The sequence below is a fragment of the Taeniopygia guttata genome, chromosome 4 (assembly GCF_048771995.1).
Source record: "Taeniopygia guttata chromosome 4, bTaeGut7.mat, whole genome shotgun sequence".
Classification (NCBI taxonomy): domain Eukaryota; kingdom Metazoa; phylum Chordata; class Aves; order Passeriformes; family Estrildidae; genus Taeniopygia; species Taeniopygia guttata.
In genome coordinates, this window is record NC_133028.1 from 20,023,063 (window position 1) to 20,044,234 (window position 21,172).

At 32.9% G+C, this 21,172-nt stretch overlaps 1 protein-coding gene across 7 annotated transcripts in view; it reads left to right on the forward strand.

Annotated features, from left to right (window-relative positions):
* Positions 1-21,172, forward strand: part of PCDH7 (protocadherin 7) — a 262,138-nt gene that overhangs the window by 37,488 nt on the left and 203,478 nt on the right. For 3 of the 7 annotated variants that reach the window (XM_072928055.1, XM_072928051.1, XM_072928053.1), the window contains exon 2: positions 13,761-13,820. The exons of the other annotated variants lie outside the window; for them this stretch is intronic. In XM_072928055.1, coding sequence (XP_072784156.1) covers positions 13,761-13,820 — 60 coding nt within the window. The remainder of the gene's footprint in view (positions 1-13,760; positions 13,821-21,172) is intronic. 7 annotated transcript variants of the gene reach the window in all.

The window sequence follows — 21,172 nt, forward strand, 5'->3', positions numbered from 1 at the left end:
CTTAGTATTATGCAAGATAGCTAGCAGCTGGGTTGACAGAATGGCACACAATCATCCTATCTCAGTAAGTTATGTCAGTACAAAGAAAAAATTAATGAGATGTGATGGTTTTAGTTTATATTTCTTTGAAGAAAAAGCAGTTCTCTCTTATCTCTCAGCAGGATGGCCTATGCTACTGCCTTAGAAATACATTAAATATTTTACATGTACTTTTTTTACATGCAAGTGTTTATTAGCACTTCAATACTGATACATTTGTTATTTCACATATATAAATCAGTTGGAGAATCATATTTATGAAAACTATTGAAGAATCCAATTTTTACGGCAGTGTTTTGTTGTATACTAAAGCATATTGTAATGAATTAATGCAACATTAAAATTCATAAGAATCCAGTTTAAATTTGCTAATCTGTGCTGTCCATTTACTATTTTACCAAGAAAATAACTAATTTTCATATCAATTAGGAAGAATTTATTTTATGAATTCAAGTAGTTAATGTACCTTAATGGAAATGTGAGTACTGAGAACTATACATTTTAATTTTTTGACAAGATCTTGGAGATATACACTAATCAGATGTGTGTGTATGTGTTTCTGTGTGTGTCAAATGTACATAGCTTTAAAATCCAGTGGTTAAAGAAAGACAGTAATCTTTACTCTGACAGCTGCACAGCAGCTGAGAAAGAGGTTTTTAAAAAATTGTTTTTTTCTGTTAAACATCCAAGTAATCTCAGATTGGCCAGTACATATTGCTTATCCAAGGGTGGAACACAAATAATCAACACTTCTTGCCTTAGATTTGGAAAATATTTTTAAGATATGAGAAGATACTGATGGGTTTGTCTTATCTACAATTTTCATCTGCAAACTTCTGTCAGAAAGGTCAGTAACTTTGTCTCCAATTCCTTGTAATGCGTTGCGGAAGCATTTTTTAAAAGTAAGAAATTGTCTTGTCTTCCTTATAGTAGTCCAAATATTTAGATGGTCATGTGAGAAAATGGATGAAGTAACCTTTAGAAGAGCTTTTTTTACCTAAGATTTGAGATATTATTGTTTTATTTTCCTAAAATTGTTATTTTAGGTTATATTTTTTTTATCCTATCCTGAAAGAAGCTTTCATCTAGGGCTGTATGGGTGATGATCTGAGTGGGAAAGAGCTGTCAAAAAATCTTGACAATGAGGAGTAGAATTTAGAGCAGTGTACACATGCAAGTGTCCTTATTCAGACGGGGATGTCTAAATGACTTTAAACTTCTTTGTTTACTTCCTATGTTTGATTGAGTGAAATTTGAACAAATTTATTTATTTACCTAGGACTATTTCCTTCTTAGTAAGAAACTTGAAATTGATTTTAACTTGACAGAGTTCTTCCCTGAAGTAATACAAAATCTCTGTCTAAAAAATGCATACAGAGGCTTTGTGGCTCATCAGGGTGCTATGACATTCCAGTGTATTGATTCTGTGGTGTTAAAGGGTGTCATATTTGGTGTTAACGGGCCATCAGAGTATTGGGATTTGAACTGTAGCAGTAAGAAGCACTGACTTTTCTTTAATATGACAGGCTTTTTAAAGCAGTTTAAAGCAGTAGGAGTAACGTTAGTCTTACATAGTTCCTCATGTATAAAGTTCGAACATTATTAAGATTTTTGTATAATTAAATTAATAAAATCAGATAATATTTTTTAAATTCTGAAAATAAAATTTAATATGAACTGTTTTGTAAGAGCCACCACTATTCTGCATTTTTTAATTTGTAAAATTTCTTGACATCTAGAGCTTAAAATTCACTCTTGAAAGAAACATTTTATTTTATACTGTGTTTTGGTTGGTTTTTTTATTATATTTTTTTTTTCTGCAAAATGTGATCTGTCTTAGGTAAATATCTTAACTTTTTTTTTAGTGCAATTTTTAGCAGCCTACAGGATTTTTTTTGCAATTCATGTAATGTCTCTTTTTATATTGGTGGCTAAAGACACCTAAGTGTAAAGTTGTTCCAGTTTTATGTTGCCTTGAAGGGCATCAAATAGACCAAAAGAGCATGTGAACCACAGATGGTTAAAATTGAGGATGTTCTGGTTTTCTGTCTTTCAGATGAATTTTTTTTTAGTTTTAGTGACTTGGAGTTCTTTCTTCGGAAATAAAATTTTGATTATTTTTTATTTTTTATAGTGTTGATTATAATTATTGTGCAAAAAAAAAGTGAGCTAATTCTATCATCTTTGGAAATTAATCAGATTTATGGTTTAAAAGAGTGTATAGGACTCAAATTACAGATGTTTACATATTTGTTCTGTTTTGTGTTTGAATACCAGTTGTCCTGCAAAGAAATGCAGAATGTATTTTATATCATATGTTTGCTCTGTTTTCTAACCTAAGTATTTTGCTTAAGCAGATTTGCTAGAAAGTGACAGCACTGAAAAACTGGACATCATGACTGCTGAAAGTATTTCAGTTCCCAGCAATCTAAATAGTGCAGAAGGGAGAAAATGAAATATCATCATGTTTTTAAGATGACAGTTTGGTCAAAGATTGCTTTTCACTCTTAAAACAAACTGAGTAAATCAAGTAGATCTAAAATGTCTGCACACATTGAAGATGCAACACCTTTTTAGTTTCTTTTATTTTTTTCTTTCCCTCCTCTCTCTTTATAAGCATATGGTAGAAAGGTGACTTATTAAATGTAAAACATTCCATGAGTAGCGTAATTCTTCTGGTTTAATTGTTATCTTTAGATAATTTTGAATAATAACAGGCTTTCATGAAACATAGTTACCTTAGCTATATAAAATTTGGTAAAATGAAACTGAAATTAAGTCTTATAATCTTCAGAATTATATTTTGTAAATAACTTCAGAAGAATGTTTTTGTCAGATCTGATTTTCTAAACATTCAGTTTCATGGGTTCCTGCTGCACTGCTGTAGATCATGAATCAAAAAGTTCATCTGGCCTCTTGGTTTCGGTCATTTTGGGTATTAGTAAGCATCTACAAAGACAGGCTTTGTAAATAAGGTCTTTAAAATAAGAGAAGAGAATTGAGAATGGTTTATTGAGAATGGTTTCCACTTGAGCTGATGCAAATGCTCATAATGAAATTCTTGTTCCTCAGTGGGGGACAGTGAGCAGTGGGAATAAATGACCAGTGTATGTTTCTCTTCTGCTACTTTTAGATGTAGCATAAGACTCAATGCAAGTGTATGCTCCCTTCACATTTACCTCCAAATATTTTGCAGAAAGACTTTACTGAGGCTTAAAGTTTTGTTGAGAGTGGAACTCACTATCTATAAAGTAAAAACCTTGTGTACTACCCACAGTCTGTGCAGATACTGACAAGGAGACACCAGAGTTCATGCTGCTGCTGCTGCTTTCTTCATGTTCTTAGGAATTGGTCTTATTTGGCAATGAATTGGTCTTATTTGGCAATCTGCTCCAACACAGCTTAGCTATTGTATTATACTAAAAATTGTCAAGATATTTTCCTTCTTTTTAGTCCTCTCTACAATATCACAAAATGAATTTGCATTGTTTTAAAAGTAGCAGATCCAAACAAAAGATCTACAGCCTCGGATTTCTCAAGCTCCTGTGTGATACACAGAAGGAACATAAGTTTTTTTCATCCTACAAAGCAGAGGGTGTTTATGGACCTACACCGTGTATTTGTTTGTTTCTAGGAAATCCAGAATTTGGAGCAAAGCATTAATGTTTTTTCCCTTAGACATGTTGCATGAAGTCTTTAAGAAAATGTCTTTGAAGGTCTCTCAATTTCTTGAAGAAGCTAAGCCATTATTTAGAAATTTCTCAATGTTTGTAGGCATCCAAAGGAGGACTGAAGTTACAAGAAGTAACTACTGAAAAGGCATCAGGGAAAAGGTTATGCAAATTTTAAGATTAAATCAGCTCAGGAGTCTTGTTATTTAAGAGAGAGAGGCCCTTCATTTGTAAAATGCTCTACAATGATGCAGAAAACCAATTAAAATATACATGAAGTATACACTCATTTTTAATTCCTGAGATATCCTTCCATTTGAAATAGAAACCCCCACAAAAATATCTAGAATTGTAACCAATCAGTCTTGGCTGATGTATTCTGTTTGCCAGCCAGGCTAGGCACAGTTTCATTGGTGTGCATATGTCTCCTGAAATTTAATTGGAAAAATATATTTTGTTGTTCATCCCCCCTCCAAGATATGGGGAAGCCATTTTAACATTAATTACTTCTGAGTCTTACAGCTGGTAACATTCTGAGTAGGGGCAGCCATATAAAAATACAGTGGGCTATTCTTCTGTAACTTACCTGGACAGACAAAAGCCTTTTCCCTCTGCATAGTAGATGTAATTTAATATGAAAGAAGTGGAGACACACTTCAGACTGATTTTGTGTCCTACAATAAATAATTTGCTACTTCACTAGAAAAAGATGTTTTTTTATTTTTGATCAAATATGATAAAAAACCCAACCCTAAACTATAGTTTATAGTGTATCTTTAGTACTCCCATATGCAAATTCTGTATATATATTAATTAGCCATGAGGAATTTATGAGCAAAAGTATTAGTAGTTACCTAGAATCTGGAAGTGTGTAAAGTATATTATGTTTGAATCACCAGAGTGCAATCTAATGTGAGGTAATTCATCTGATCTTACAAATATTTGTATGCAATATTTTTTGCTTTCCACTGTTCCAATATTTTTTATGTGAACTCAGTATGACAGCCTAATTTTGTATGTGACAGTATTTCACACATATAACCACTGTCAAATCTATGTTCATTTTGGTCATTTTAGGTTTAATTTAAAAGCACGTCTAAGAAATTAAAGGTCACATCATTAACTGCTTATTTTTTCTTATGTTTTTCTTCATTCTACATCATATGTTAAAGATAGAAATAACTTTCTCTGTTTCCATTAACAAAAAGTGAATAGAGTAAAAAAAGCAGTTATTTGCAAAATGTAAAAAAACCTTTTGATAATTTGACAAACTTTAGTTAAACCAATCTACCATAGTGTACTCATAAGGCATATTATAAAATAAGCTCTTATTTGTTAGGAAACATCACACTTCTCCTTGATAAAGGACTTCAAAAGTTGCAAGTGGTTTAGAAGCATGGAATTTATGTTTCCTTTGAAAGGGAAGGCATAGATACAAAAAAAACCCCCTTTTTGCTTTGAACTTAATTTTAGGAACATTGACAGTTTACAATACAGACAGGTTTATGGTATTGTTACAACAATTTAGAGTTTTGCATACATATAACATAGCATCTAAGAATAGCTCTGTTCTTTATAAACTTAGTTTATCATTATGATGCTTCCATAACATAAGTGATTATTTAGATGAATGTACAGACTAACTGAGAATTTGTACCTTTTAAAATCCCTTTGATTGTAACTCGGAGGTAAACTTAAGAGGCATTCTGGAACCCTAATTTTATGTTTTGTTTATGGAACAACACTGTCCTTTTATGTTGCTTTTTAAATTTTTATTTTACATCCATATTTTCTGTGATCTATTCAAACAGTCGGTTCAACCTATGGCTGTTGTGACATTTCTTTTCAAATGGCTGGTGCGCTGGTGAAAGTGCTTTCTTTCATCTTCTGACATTTTATTCATAGGTGGTTTGGTTTTTTTGGTGGTTTTTTTTTGTTTGTTTGTTTGTTTTGTTTTGTTTTTTTAACTGAAACATCCCTACCAGGAGAGGCATTGCTGTGATCAGCGAGTTTTCTAGGTGAGAGAGATATCTACTTGTACTTTGGAATTTGATAGAAAAGCTGGTAGGTTTGTCATTTCCTGCCTAAAGATTCTGTATTGAACAGTTAAGCCAACTGCTCTACATCTTTCATTCTCCCTGTTTCCATAACTTTTTCTTTTAGTTTTGGCTGCTGTATAAGTCTCTACCGTTAGAACCCTGCTGTGCCTTTGGGATAATCTTCCTTGCTGCCTGATGGATGGAGTTTTATTTGCCAGAGAAGAAGCAGCAGGTCTCTGTTTCACACATGCATTAGTACATTTTGACTAGACAGGAGAATAAATATCTCTCTCAGTCAAGGGCAAGCTGGGGGAGTGAGGACTGGTGGTGGAGCAAGAGAAGCCCCTGAAGTCTGTTGTACCCAGGTCGAGTAGGAGTGTCTGTATTGAACAGGGATTACTGGCCCAGTGCCTCCAAAGGCCTGGAGTCACAGCTTTCCTGTGAAGTCTGTTGTTCTCATGAGATGAAAAGTAAGTCTTTCCTTAACAAAGTAAGCAATAAATATTTGCTTGCTATTTCTACCACAGCAGTGCTCTGTTTTAAATATGTCTACCAAGTACTTAATTCCTTGAGTAATTCTTCCGCCTCTCATGAACATTTCACTAAAAGTCCTTTGTGGCCTTGTATGTGTGAGTGGAAACCTTAGTAAGCAACAAATTTAATTGACAGCTATCATTCTGTGTAGATTATACATTAGGCACTGATTTTAAAAGTCTCCTTGAAAACAACCAAATATCAATGCCTCTAAAAATAATACTACATTTAGAAAGCCATATTTGTTATTTACCTCAGCTTTTTTATACATAAGACACTGAAGTCTTGCAATTTGTAATTTTCTTTCTGTCTTGGTGAGTACAATGTGATGTAATTATAACAGCAATTATAACAGAAATTATAAATAAATATAATACTATGTTTGAAATGACAAAGGATCAGTAATAAAGAACACAGATATTTTGCCTCTAGGCAGATTAATTCTGGGACTTGGAAAACTATGGCCCCTGTACAATCAATACAGTTTATTCTCTTCAGCATTGAACTTCAGTAGTAGGGTAGAAAATGATTTTATATACAATGACAGATAGGAGGAATGTGGGGATTTTGATACAGAAATATTTTTCATATTTGTCTGTGAAGAAAAATATCTCAAACTCCTTAGCAGAGTCTCAGCTGCACAAGTGTCTATCCCGTGTAGATGCATGAGAAGATTATTTTTTTAATGAAATAAAGTATGAGATCAGAAAATTGCAATGAGTGGGAAATGGAGGGAGATGGGAAGTCAGATAATCAGAGAGATTTACATTGTAAGGGTGTGGTCATCATTAATATAAAGTGCTCTGACAAATGTCAACTAAGGTAGACATTAAAGGGATGATTGAAAGAAAACTTTATTAAGCTGTAAGAGCAAGGGCGAGGATCAGGACAATTATTGCACTTAGAAGTGAAAGGTTATATAAATGTGATAGAGATATACATGGGAAAAGCAGAAGCTGGGAGCATCCGGGATGAAAGCAAAACTAGGAGTCTGATGTATGTAAGTCAAGCAGGACCAGATAGGTGTGACCACAGAATTCTGAGTGATATATACCAAAGCATGCCATATCTTCTTTTAAATAAATCTGTTAGGAAAAAAGAAAACGTACTATTTTGTTGGAGAATAGCAAATACATTATTTTTATTTAAGTAGTGGAGAAAATGGAAAGGAAGGGATAAAGGTCTTAAAGTATGACCTAATCTTTTATCAAACAGTAGAGCAGAGTTTGTAGGAAAAAAAAATTAGGCTACTGACATAAAGAGTGAGGGAAGATAGCATGAAAATTGAAAATGCCTTTACTGAAAAGAGTTTATACAAACCAATTTGATAACTTTCTTTGAAAAGATAACCTATTTTTAGACAAGGAAAATTTAGTAATCTCTATCCTTGGACTTCAGCAATCAGTTGATACTGTGCCACCTGGGAAATTATTTGTGCTCCTGAGAAAGATTGGTACTACCAAAGGAATCAAAAAATATGTAAGAAATTCACTTAAATGAGATGACAATTGGTTTTCTTGCAAAGGTAAGCATTATGAGAAGGTACTTGAGTCAAGAATCAGTCTTAAGAACATTTTTGCTTTATATTTTAAAGCAAAATGAGTGCAAATGTAATAAGGAGACTTGATTATGGAGTAAATATGATAATAATGAATTTTTGTGAGAATCAGATTGTATTAGATTAAGGACTAGAAAACATTCTAGACTTTAGAAGTTAAGACTTAAAACAGGAAGAAGTTGTAAATTCAGTTAGGAAATAATGATATGGGAGCAGTAGAAAAAAAGAATTTAATAAATTAAGCAAGAGTTACTAGGAGCACTAATGACACAAATTTATTTTTGCAATACAAGGCTGCATCAATTTTGGTGCCGCTGTGGGAGAAACAGACATAGACAGGTCATTTGAGAAGTCATTATGAGACTTCCTCTGAAAAATCGTTCTGTTATTCTAGTCAATCATTTTCAGGAGGAATGAAGCTTACTTTAAAACATTCAGAAAAAGCTGTTTAATAACCATGGAATATAGACTTAGCTGTGGAAGAGAAGACTAAAAGGGCTTTGCCTATTCAGACTTAAGGCTCCGAGAGACGTGCTGTGGCAAGCTAAAACTGGATGGCAGAGGTTGTTACTATCCTCAAGGCACGAATACTTGAAGCTCTTTTGAATCACTTTGTGAACCACTGCTTTGTATATTAGGGTAAACCAAAACTGGAATTTTACTTTAATACACCCAGCTGAAGACTGCAATAGTACATGAGTTCTTTCATAGGCATGTAACATAATCCTGCCCTGAAGGCTTTAGTGCCCATCAGAAGGGTGGAGTAGATGGTAAATATTCCTGCCTGGTTTTAAGCCACCGCTACATTTACCTCAGAGCTTTAAGAAAGCAAGTGGGAAGAGGAGATGTGATTGCTCTTCATAAATATATTGGGAATAAACATAAACAAAACTTATTAAAGAGTAATATTGTCATAACAGCAAATATGTACCACTAAATGTTTAGTTTAGCAACCAAAACCAAAAAATTTCAGCTCTCTGAGGTAACAAAAATATCTTGATAGTTTTGAAATGGAACTTCATCCATTTAGAATAATACAACTATACAGATATTTTCCTTGCATTAAGTTTGTGCATTACTAAGAAAAGGGAAAAAGAAAACAACAACAAAATGTGGGCCATGCTATTAAGGCCTTAGTTCCATAATGAAGGATTAAACTCTTAGTAGCATTATCTATACCAGGATTAAGCAATGTTCTGTCAGCTGTTTAAGGAGCAGCACAAACTTCTCAGTGTGAGGTTTGCAGCAACAGAAGCATCTAAGGTTATCAGAACTTGTCCTTCTGTTTTTCTGTGAACCTTTTTTTTATTGACATGGCAGTACTGTTCAGTTTTTTAGGGGGTCCAGAGCTTCTGTGGCTTGACTGTAATAAATAACTTAAATAAATATCATTCCTATCATTGCAGTGCTTCTTACTGCAGTACATCAATAAGCAAGGTGACTGAATTTTGACAAATGTTTTACATAATTTGAATGCAAACTATATGGAAGTTTGCATTACTGGGAATTTTAGGGAGATTAATACTATGTTATCCCACTCTGTGCCTTCAAAATACTGTTACCAAGTTATATTTCTGAATATGGTTTGCCTAAGTCAATGCATATGTACTGAAGATAGAACAATAGTTTCTTTTTAGTGGATTGTAGTGAAGTTCTGCATTTCAGGAATGGAAAGCATTCTGGTAAATAGTATTAAATAGGCAATTTTTAAAATTACTTCTGCTTCTGTGAGAGTGGATTAGAGAGTTAAATAGAATATATTTTATTTTGGTTTTCATTCCTACCTACTACTAACAGAAGGTATATGCTAATTTACAATATTTTGGGTTTGTTTAGAAAGAACTGATTCTTAAACATTTAAGTGGATGTGATTTTTTTAAAATTCTAAATTCTTTATTTTGTGGGAATGAATTAATTACTTTCAGGACAACCGCATGTTCACCGTTCTTCCATCTATAACTGCTGTTGTTGTGAGCCAGTGGTCCTCTAGTGTATAACATCAAGTGACATATGTCACCATATTCTTGCAAAATGTGACTATGAAAATAACATAAGTGGTGGGATTTGATAGATTCCTAAATGTTCAAAAGTAATTTATAAACATAGTGTGAGAAGGAAATCAATAAGCCAGGAAGTTTGTAAAGATAACAGATGATAGGCATTTATTTTATCAATTTTAAGCTTGCAATGATGGGTTAAAGTGGTAATTTTTAATTGATTTGGCTTTTTTTGTTTGGTTTGGGTTTTTTTTTTGTTTTGGTAAGAACTAAAATATTAGTTTTGATGGACTTGATTTATATAGCATGCAAGACTCAGAAGCAGTCACAGGAAAAATATGACAAATTTAATTTAAATGAGATTAGATGAGAATACAATCTCATTTAAAACTGTGTATTAACTGTAGGTGTGTTGTCCTTTAAAACTTTTTCATAAACTTCACTTTTTAAAAACTTTTATTTTCAGGATTATTAACTTTTTATATTAATTTATACCACACCTATTACAGAAATTTTAATTATCAAAATCTATACATCCCTTTGTGATCATGTGTAGAAGTCCTCATTAATTTCTTACTCAGAAGAAACCCGCTCATGAGTTCCATTTTGCCTATTTTTTGTCCTATATATGACCTTTACCTGTGTACACAAATGGCACAACATAAAGATAGAGAATATTTCATTTACTGATTAATTTTCTTTTGTTTATTTAAGAATATGAGAATTAGCTGTCCTTATGCAGCATGTACATTTGAAGGAAATATATTCAATACACTTTCTATAGTTCCCCATATCCTATTTTGATTTCTGCCACAAACTGGAAATGAAGTTACATGTGTATAAGAAGTTTAAAAATAGGTTAGAAGTATCTTGTGAAATGTAACAGGAAATCTACAGAGATATATTTTTATCTGCATTTTCTGTAGTGGGCAAAAATGAGCATGTTGCACCTTTCAGTTACGTTCAAGAATGTTTCAAAAACTTGTAATCTGGCACATTTTTAGTCATGTGCATATGTCAATCAGGTGAATATATAATGTATATTGCAATCATAACATATTTACAGACAGAGATATATTTCTAAGAATAAAGGGAAATGAGTGGCAAAACCCCCCCACAATAAAACTGTACTTGCAGAAGTTAATAATTCTGAGTTTGCAGCAATATATTATGGCTGGAATCACTATACTATGTTAAAGTGTGACTTCTCAATTATTTAATGAAAAATAATTACAATTAATAACAAATATTTATCACTAATACTAAAAGGTCGCTTCCCAATAGCAATGAATATGTAAGTTAAGGAAAAAGGAGGAAAAGAAATAAAGATCCATAAATAAATTTGAGGTGGTTTCTACAACAATTTTTATGTATTACAGCATTGAAATTCTGGAAGCAATTTCCCATTGAAATATTCAGGAAAAATAATTGTAACCTATCAAGAAATTATGTGAAATTATGCCTATGATAAGCAAGTGTACTTGGTAGGTTATAAGAAACTTCTAGGCTTATATTTTAGTATTATGGACTGGATTACTGGAGAACTGCAAGCATGTTGCTTATAACAACTGAAGTAGTGACTATCAGTTCTTCATTTAACTCTGGTGTATGTGCATTTTTGCAAAAGAAAATGGAAGAAAGAGCAAGACAGTAACATCAATTTCATGGAAATTAGCAAGATTCTTCAACTGCCATAGAAAAATGGGGAAAACAGCGCCTAATTTAACAGAAATTTGGGAAGAAAAGATAATTTTCAAATTACTTTCCATCAATCATTCTGTATGTATGCATCTACTAATGACACAGAGTGTGGGAATGTGATTTGGGTGTGATTTTGTCTTCTAAGTTTGGAGTCCTTCTGTACATATTTCTGAGCACCACTGAATCATTGGTTTGTCCCAGCATTGTCTTTAGATTGCCATGTAGCGTGTAGCACTTGAAGTGCAGGTGCAAGGCCTTCCATCAGTTTGCTCTCTATGCCTGCAGTGTGTACCAAAGATTGGCAAGTGATGAAGGCTTTGTTGCTCATTAGGATGAAACATAAAGAGGCGCAACAAATTGCACTGTCATCCTTCCCTTTGTATGCTGCATCAGGCGTATGGCAGGTAATATAGACACACACACTGAGTCTTCCATGATTGCCTGAGATTTAATGTACTGCATTTGTGATAAAAAAGAGTCAACATTTTGTCTCGTATGTGTCAGGTAACTTGTTTTGCTTGTTTAAGCTTCTCTCTCACGATTTATGATTTGATTTGTTAAATGAAAAAGCTAGTATCAGTATCTGTCATACAAGAAAGCTCTAATTATAGAAGGTATATGTTACATCTATGAACACTTTTCGCCTCAGAAATATCTTATGAATGCACCAGATGCTCACAATGGTGTTTATATTTTTCAGAAAGTTATTTAAAGTACATGTTAACAGGTCCTGGTTGATTGCATACTGGACAAGTCTACTATTCCAGTGAATACTCAGGAATACTCTCCTAGAAGTTAGCAAACCTTAATTTTTATATAAATTTTAGCAACTGTTAAGCTAGGAATTCTGAAGTATCAGAGAACTTAAATGAAAAGTACATATAGATTGATAAAAATAGGTAGGTAGGTAGGTAGATACATTACCTGTATTTTTATTGACTGTTTTAGCCTATTTAGTGTTTTGTCCAGTTAACTCACTGTAAATTGAATGAAGAGATTTGCATATAATTTGATTGGTCATGATGAAGAATTTCACTGAGGTGTAAATGTGTTTCTTCTGCAACAAAACAAGAATGTTTTGCTTGCTTGTCCCAGATGGCTTCCTGTAAGAAAATAATATTTAGATTGAGGAACAGACTTTATTATTTGAGGATATTTAGGACTCTTTTATGGATAATGTTCATAGAGGAAAAGATGTTTTATAGACATGCTTGACATTGCTATCCTACTTTTGTGTAATTTGGTTTTAAATTTACATGTATGTAACAGAGTAGAATAAATGATTCATTAAAATAAAGATGCAGTAGTCAGTGATGTAAAATAAATATAAATTATTAATAATTCAATAGTACTGGAAAAGCTGAAAAGAGCAATAAAAGCCAACAAAAAATGTTATGTAATCACCAAGAATGGGTTAATTTTTTTTTTTGTGTAAATGACCCATTTCCAAATGATATTTTGAGTCCTGTTTCTGAAGAATATATTGGTCAGAGTCTATTCATCCTAGATGTGCAAGTCTATTTAGTGTTTCATTTCCTTCACAAGCATATTGATCAAAGTGAGTAAAAGTAAGAAGAGTCTTCCATAGTTCTCCATTTTCTTTATGTCCACCTTAGAGTAAGATAGTTGATACCTGACATTTTGAAGACTGTAGATGTTCATAGAACTGTCACTGTATGTTGTCCTTTAAATCTGGCTTGCTCACTCCATTTTATCTGGTGGCTGGGTGAGGGAGATGAAGCAAAAAAGGAGTTGCCTGTTTGTTTTCTTGTAAAATGCCCATTTTTTTGCTTCTTTCGACTCTCTGTACTGCACTATTTATCCCATCATTTAATGGAGAAGAGTTATGCTCACCACTGATACCTGAGACATCTATATTATTTTCTACTCTGTCTGCAGTAACTCTGAGTAAGAAAAGGAAGAAATTATAAATCACTCCAATTTGTCTATAATTTAAAAACAGCCTGTTTCTTGGCATAGTTTACTTAATTCCTTCTTTTTCTTAAGAAATATGAAACATTATGCTTCTGTACATGTCTGTATGAAACAGGCAGTTCTAACTGTATTTGCTGACAAAATAGTTATTCTATGCAATATGTTTGGATCTAAGGCAGAGAAGAGAAATTTTTTGCTCACTAGTAAGATCCACGGTAGAGGATAAAGTTAGCCAAACCCTACTCACATCCCAGTAAGCAGACATATATTTCTGTATTTTTTGTAGGTGGATACGGTGCAGACTACGCAGCACCCTGGCCACATTGAGGAATCATGTAAAATGAATGTATGTGCTCGTAAGTGAATTATGTATGAATTGACACTCCAACTCTAAGGGACGTTGGATCACAAAATCCATGAACACTCTTTACTCTTATGTTAAGACATTGATTCCCAGGGGGCAGGGTTACTGCAGAACCAAGTGGACCTTTAAAGGAAAGCTATTAGAAAACAAAAAACCAAAACATGATAAATCATTATGAAAACCGCTTGAAACAAGAGATTCAGGTTACATTTTGGATGCATTTGGAGAGACATTAAATGGAGAATGCAAAGAAGAAAGAATCCAAGACAGGAAAACAAATGGTACATAGAAAGGTTTGGTAAGCAGAACTGATCGTAAATGGAGGAAGAGGATCAAATACCATTCTAATTCAGGAGTAATAATAGGATGAAAACACTCACAATTTTCTTCCTTGTTGCATCTTTGAAAAGACTGAGATTTGATTAGATGATTTGTTGAATTAGTAACTGGGAGATGAGTGTGAACAAGATTGAATTTTCAGTGTTTGAATCAATGAAGTATTTGTGGTTTGCTGAAAAAAAAACCCAAAAAACAATCCTGACGATATGCTAGATAAACAAAGAAAAAATATACCTCAGGACTGGAATTCTGGAAATCCAGAAAGAGTCTTAGTATTTGAAAATCTTTGACCTGCTCAGGGACATGAGAGAGTGTGGAAAATGATTCAAGTCAAGCGGCATTGGGGCCTTCAGATTTTGCTGAGAGAAATGGCTCTCAAAGGAAGTTGAGGTAGATACAAAGAAGAAACCAAACATGCTAAATGACTACCAGCAAATAGGGAAATCAACAATCACATGGTGCTCATACAGTTTGGTTTCTAAAAACAACTGAATTCACTTGGCTAGAGTGGTCCAGACTAGAATAATTATACCAGAGATTTTACAACTGCCAGTATCAAAACCATATACGCAGAAAATCTCTAACTCTGCAGTCACTACTAAGCTATATACATCACATAAAAACAAAAACTATAGTGCCAATTCCAATTTTATATGTGTGTGTATATATATATATATATATATATACAACAATTTTTATAATCATTTTATATATGTATTTGGATATTACTCTATATATCAGATTATGATTTAGAGAAAGGCTGAATATTTTCTCCTAAATAATTTATTTAGTCATATCCTTCATCATAAGAAGCAACGAAAGAGGATATTTGAATAATAATTTTCCAACAAGGTCTTTTTCTTAGGAATAAAGCATAACTTCAGCCCATTGAAATTTGTGATGTAAATCTGGTATAGCTGTGTGAGGAAACGACATTATATTTGTAACAAGACTGTATTTTGTGATTTGCCATCATAGTATGTCTTTTCAACTGTATGAACAAAAATTCTGAAAAATACTTTTTCTCTCCTGATTGTTATGTGTTTGTGTCTGAATTATCTCATCCTTTGTGTTTATCCCTTCAAAACTGATAGTCTGCCTCTGTTTCCCATTTGGAGTAATTAGTTCTGAGTGGAGGAATTTATGATACAGTAGGGGCTTTGACCTCTTTATTGTACTGAGATATATTATCAAACTTCAAAGTTAGTAGGCTGCTACCACATTGATTTTGTTTTCTGTGAACAAAATCAATGAACAAAATTAAAATAAAAAAATCAATTCTTTCATTTTTGAATTGATTCAGGTTTTCTGCGTGGACATTGTTTCTTTAAACTTGATTGCTGGTCTGGAACTTTAGTTATTCTGCATAAAATAAATTATTAATAAAATAAACCAAGAAAATTATGATTAAGACATACAGGAATAAGAAGGAAAAAGATGCAAAAGAGATCAAGAAAAACACAGTTTTTGATTGGAATGCATTGTTCAGGAACATCAGGGAACTATAAAGATTGGTACCAACATCTTTGTCAAAAAAAAAAACAGCACAAGGTTGCTTCTTTTGAGTTTTCTATCCCTTTTCTTTAATTCAATTGATGCTTAGAAATGGTGTATGAAATACCTGCAGTCCCTGGACCATATTTTGGGAGAGCATTTCAGAACATTTGCAAATCTTACCTAAAGATGAGAGAAAAAAAGGAAAAAAAACCACCAAAATATTTAAGATGTAACATTTTGCAGAAATGAATACACTAAGTATATAAGTATAAATAAGTATATTTGTGAAATTTTCAGCCCTTTTCTGAATAAAGACATTATCTTAGAAAAAAAATTCAACGTGGAACATGTAAAGGCATTAAGTACCTCTGATCAGATTCTTATCTCAAATATAGCAATTTTATTTCAATAAAATTATTCTTCAACGGGAAATAAAATCAAAATTGTGTCTTCTGTCTTTGTTGCAATTTCATTCTTCTGTACTTAATTTTCTGGTCAGAAGCAATTGCGAAGAAAGAACCCTTAAAAAAAATTGTGGAACTACTGTAATTTTCAGATTTTAGACAATTTAGCAGTCAAGAAATTTTTATGGAATAAAAGCACTTTTATATTGCCTCCTGCTACAATACCAGTGAGGAAAGGGCAGCAAAACAGTGGGAGACCAAATGAAGAGTTTTTTCTTCTGTTATATCAACTTGCAAGATACTGGGAGCTTCAGAATTGCAAGTGGCAATATAGCTTTTATGAACTATTTCTTTCCTCTTTGCCTCCTACAGCTGCTTCATTGTTGGGTAGTGTCTTTTTTTATGTCAGAATGAGGGAGTGAAAGATATTTCTGACAAGTGACATTCTACTATCTGTTTGCTGTTGTCCTGCTTGGATGAGAGAAAAAATACATCTGACTCTCATTTTCCTATACTCTAGGAAGAGGTCAATTTAGAGCTTTTAAAGCCAAATCTGAATTGTCTTATTCATATGACCAGGCCAAATATACCCAGAGCTTTCTTGTTTAAGTAAAGACCATTCTTTTTCCAGTATTTCTTTATTTTCAATTGTTTTATACAATAACACTAAAGAACAAGATATATCAGTAGAAAATTATCAGGCAAATTGTGATATGCAATTTTTTCAGCTAGTTACAAAACAAATTAGATAAATTATTAGTAGGAATATTATATGAAATGGAAACCAGTGGGAAAGGGAATGAATGGTACAACATCTCTTTTTCTCTTCTTAATGGTTCTACTTCTGGTGAATGTTTACCATCAAAATTTGTAGAGGCGCTCTTAGTGATGACAAACACAATTTTACATATAAATGATGCAGGAGAAATGGCCTTTGCAGTAGTACTCAGATTGCTAAACTATCTGTCAAACCTAGACTAAAGGATTAAATTAAGTAAACTTGCACAACCCAGATCACACTTTAGTCTCAGGGTGAACAACACAATTCAATTCAAGTAAATTGTTTTTGCAAAGGCTCATAAACAATTTAAAACCTTCACCTGAGATTTCTCAAGCTTATAAAGAAACTGTCTGTTCTTGCAAGCTTCATCTAGACACATAAGAACAGATTTTTGGATTCATCCACTCACCATTTAAAAATTCTGGAGAATCCATGCTTTAACCCATTACTCGTTTTAGTCTTCAAGAGTCATTCAATAGACTGAATTTTGCTGAGCTAGTAAAAGATAGCTTTATACTCTCAAGTACACCCGCTGTATTTAAATTTGCAACGTATACTTGATTATGCATCCTAACAAACTCAGTATTATCTCCCTTTTTATTGGGGAAAAATTAAGCTATTGTGCTTGCAGACATTATATCTGACTTTTGACATTTCATTTAGGGAAAATTATAAATATGTGCAATGCCGTTCCATCTTCTATTTTGTTCTCAATATATTACCAGAATCTACATTAAGAGATGACGAATATGACAAATGTTTTAAACCCTCTCTATCCCCATGAACTTGCCTACAATTTCATTGCTTGGTATTAAGCTCTTTGTTTTTGTTGGAATGTGTTCCTGAAATATCAAGAAGCCACAATCGAATTCTATTCTCCATCATACCCCAGTAGATTATCATTTCAGCAGTGATTTTTCCTTTGATCTGCAGTTTCTAGGAATGGCATCTATCACAGGAAACCAGTTTGTTGCCCTTTCGAAGGGATTTATGGTGTTAATGAGGAGGAAATAAGAAAAGGTTTGTTATGACTTCTGGCAGTTACATTCAATATTCTTCAGAGGTGGAATTCAAGAAAGGCATTAATGTTTCTACATTTAGTTTAAAATTAATTACCTTCCAAATCAGATTAGTTTTCACATTTAAACAGTCTTAGTCTACCCCAGTAACACTATTTTGAATAGCAAGTGCCAACCAGGCTAATTAAAATAATTCAATTTTTTATTATTTACACATATAAATACTATATTTGCTTATATATTATCTATGAGAAATATGACAGAGAAAAATGTTCTACAGGATTTTAATAAACCTGATTATGCTCTATAGCCTATTTTATCAGACCTAATTATCTGTTTGTGTTACATTTTGCAGAGTTTTTATTCTGGAAAGCAGGATTTTGAATTGGCTTTTGACACAAAATAAATTTTTGTTAAATTGTGAAACCGTATGCAGACAATTGTTTCTGGATAAAAGGTATCACTTCTTGAATATTGTCTAGAGAAATTTTATTTTAGCAAATACGAGCAAAAGAGTAGTATATAAACTAATTAAACTAATAAGAAGTGTGGGCAAAGTTTGATATCATAAATGTACGTCTGCTTTTCTCTTTTAGTCTTAGAATAATGATCATTTTCTTCTGCTATCCAGCCCTATATTGTGAGAATGGTAGAAGCACACAGGGAGTAAAGATACCTCTAGCCAGTCTCAGCTTTCACCTGTAAGAAGGGAGTTAGCCAGTTACACAGGCATAATTTTAACAGATGAATTATGAATATTCTAAAGTTTGGCATCTCACTTAGCTGCATAGTGTCACAATCAGTAGGATGTAGGCATAGTGGGCACCCTTTCATTCAGCCTAAGTTGTTTTTCTAATATTTAGGATGAAACATTTTGGTGTCTCTGAGAGTCTGTAGAGAGACTTAACCTCAGAGGAATTTTATGCATTCAAGCTCAAAATCTTTCTGCATCTAATGTCAGTTAACATGGGACAATTTTAAGTAGAAATGTCTCATCCCACTTGGTTTGTTTTAGCATACAGTTAATGATAGAAGACAGTTTGTATATTTGACTTTACGGATGTCACACCACCATTTCTACAGAGGGGCAGAAAATCAGTCTACCTGTTGAAGGGCTAGAAACCAGAAAATTCAGTCTCTGTTCCTAGATCTGCCACTAGTACCCACTTATTTGGAGTTGCACCTGTAAAAAGGGTGATTCTCATTGTCTCAGTCAGAGAAAATTGTTTGATTCATTTTTTTTGGTGAATTTTTCAAAGTAAATCCTTTTTTTGCTTAACAACAATGAATTACCTCCTGAACAAAGTGTTTGAAAGAGGTATTAACTTTCATCACTATGCATATGGGACAGGTACACACACACACACACACACACACACACACACACACACACACATATATATATATATATATATACATATATATATATATATATATATACTTCAGTGGACTTTTGTCAAAAAAATGCTTTAGATTTAACCATGCTGCAATTAAGAAAAAAAATTGCAGGTTACATTTTTTATGTTTAAAAATTCAAACATTATTAAAATTTATTATTAAATTTATATTTTATGTTGATTTTGAATATAGATACCACATCTGTTTTCATACAAGTATTTAATGACTGTGAAATATGACTATATTGGCATGGTTAGTGGGTAAAGTCTTTCAACAAATTGGAGAAATCACATGGAAAAAAATAGTATTGTGAAACCATTGATTATTTACTCAGTGCTGGTAGTGACACAATACATGAGCTTTGTCCTGAGAAGCTTAGATTATAAAGAGGAAACTAGACAAGCTGAGGGAGATTCAGTATTTTTCTTGTTGCCTTCATTCTGCTTCCATCCCTTATTTTGAAATACTCCCCATGGACCGCATTAAAAAGTTGTGAATTAAAGCTCCAGGGAGCCTGAAAGAAGCAGCTATAGGCAGTGTTGTGGAATAAAAAGGGTAGACTTCCTGATGCAATTAGTCAGGTGTTTCCTATGCACGATAGAGAGTTCACAGCGCAAGGAAGATGGTGAAAGGAGAATGAAAATTGTACAGTTATATTTGCTGTAAAATTTATGTCATGTCATGACACCATGTCATGCTCGCCTTGTTTTTCAGACGCTTAAAAGTATGTGAAATCTGGGCACCTTGCAGTGATAAGGAGTTGATAATTGCTGGTTACCTGTTGAGTTCAGTTTTTGATCTTTCAGGGAAGATCAGTTTCAATATTTTTGTTAATCTGATCATAGCTCTTGAGCAAAGGTTGTGCCTTTCTCATGTACAGACATTGGATCATTCCTAAAGTACTTGAATGGTTGCAGAGAGGTAAACCAAATAAAATCTCTAGATGCTACCTCTAGTTTTCCTCTATTTTTCTTACATTGGTGATGTTGATTTCTGGCATTAATATTGAAATAATGAAAATGTATAGACATAGGGGCAGTAATAATAACCTGGGTTTAAATTTTTTATCTCCCATTTAAAAAGCAAATTTAATTTTTAAATATAGCATTAGAATTTGAATATGACACAATTTAATTTTGTATTGTGTTGTGGAGCACTTCTGCACTTTGCTTTTAGTCATTCTCCCTGAAAGTAGAACTGTCAGTGAGCAGCCCCATATAGATTTTGATTTCACTTGAAAAGTTATTTTGGACAGGACAACTTTTGAAAAATACTATTTTTATACTTGTCTTTAGGGTGATTTTTATATTAATTTTTTTGTACCTTTGATTGAGTTTGTGGCTTATTTTAATACATTTCAAGTAAAAAGTGCTTTCAGAAAATAGGATTACTAACTGGGAGGTCAGACACTAATGTCAGAATCTCTGCTTTACAGAATTCAGTACTGTAAGTAATGCTAGAAGATGATACATTAGCAAGTCTTGAAACAAGGCAGAAGATTTTTGCCATTTAGTCCATTAACTTTCTAGAATCCCCTTGATAATTTTTTTAGATTTCTGCTAATATATAATACATGCATATAACAGAACATATTTCTATCTTATCCCCTACTTCAGTAGAGGCTGCAATTATACCATGAGCTCCATTAATTTCAAATGAATTATCTGTTTACCACATAGAACTGGGAAGTGGGAATTGGGGATCTTGTTAATGACACCGACCTACTATCCTGGGATGAAAGAAGCCACCTTAGATCTCTGTGCCTTGACTGTCTGGCCTGTTAAATACATGTAGGACTTACATTACAGTGCATTTTAAGAATTGTTTAACTAAATTCTATCCATAATACATGAGTGTCAATGGGAATTTTCTGATTTATGCCCTAACACAAAATTT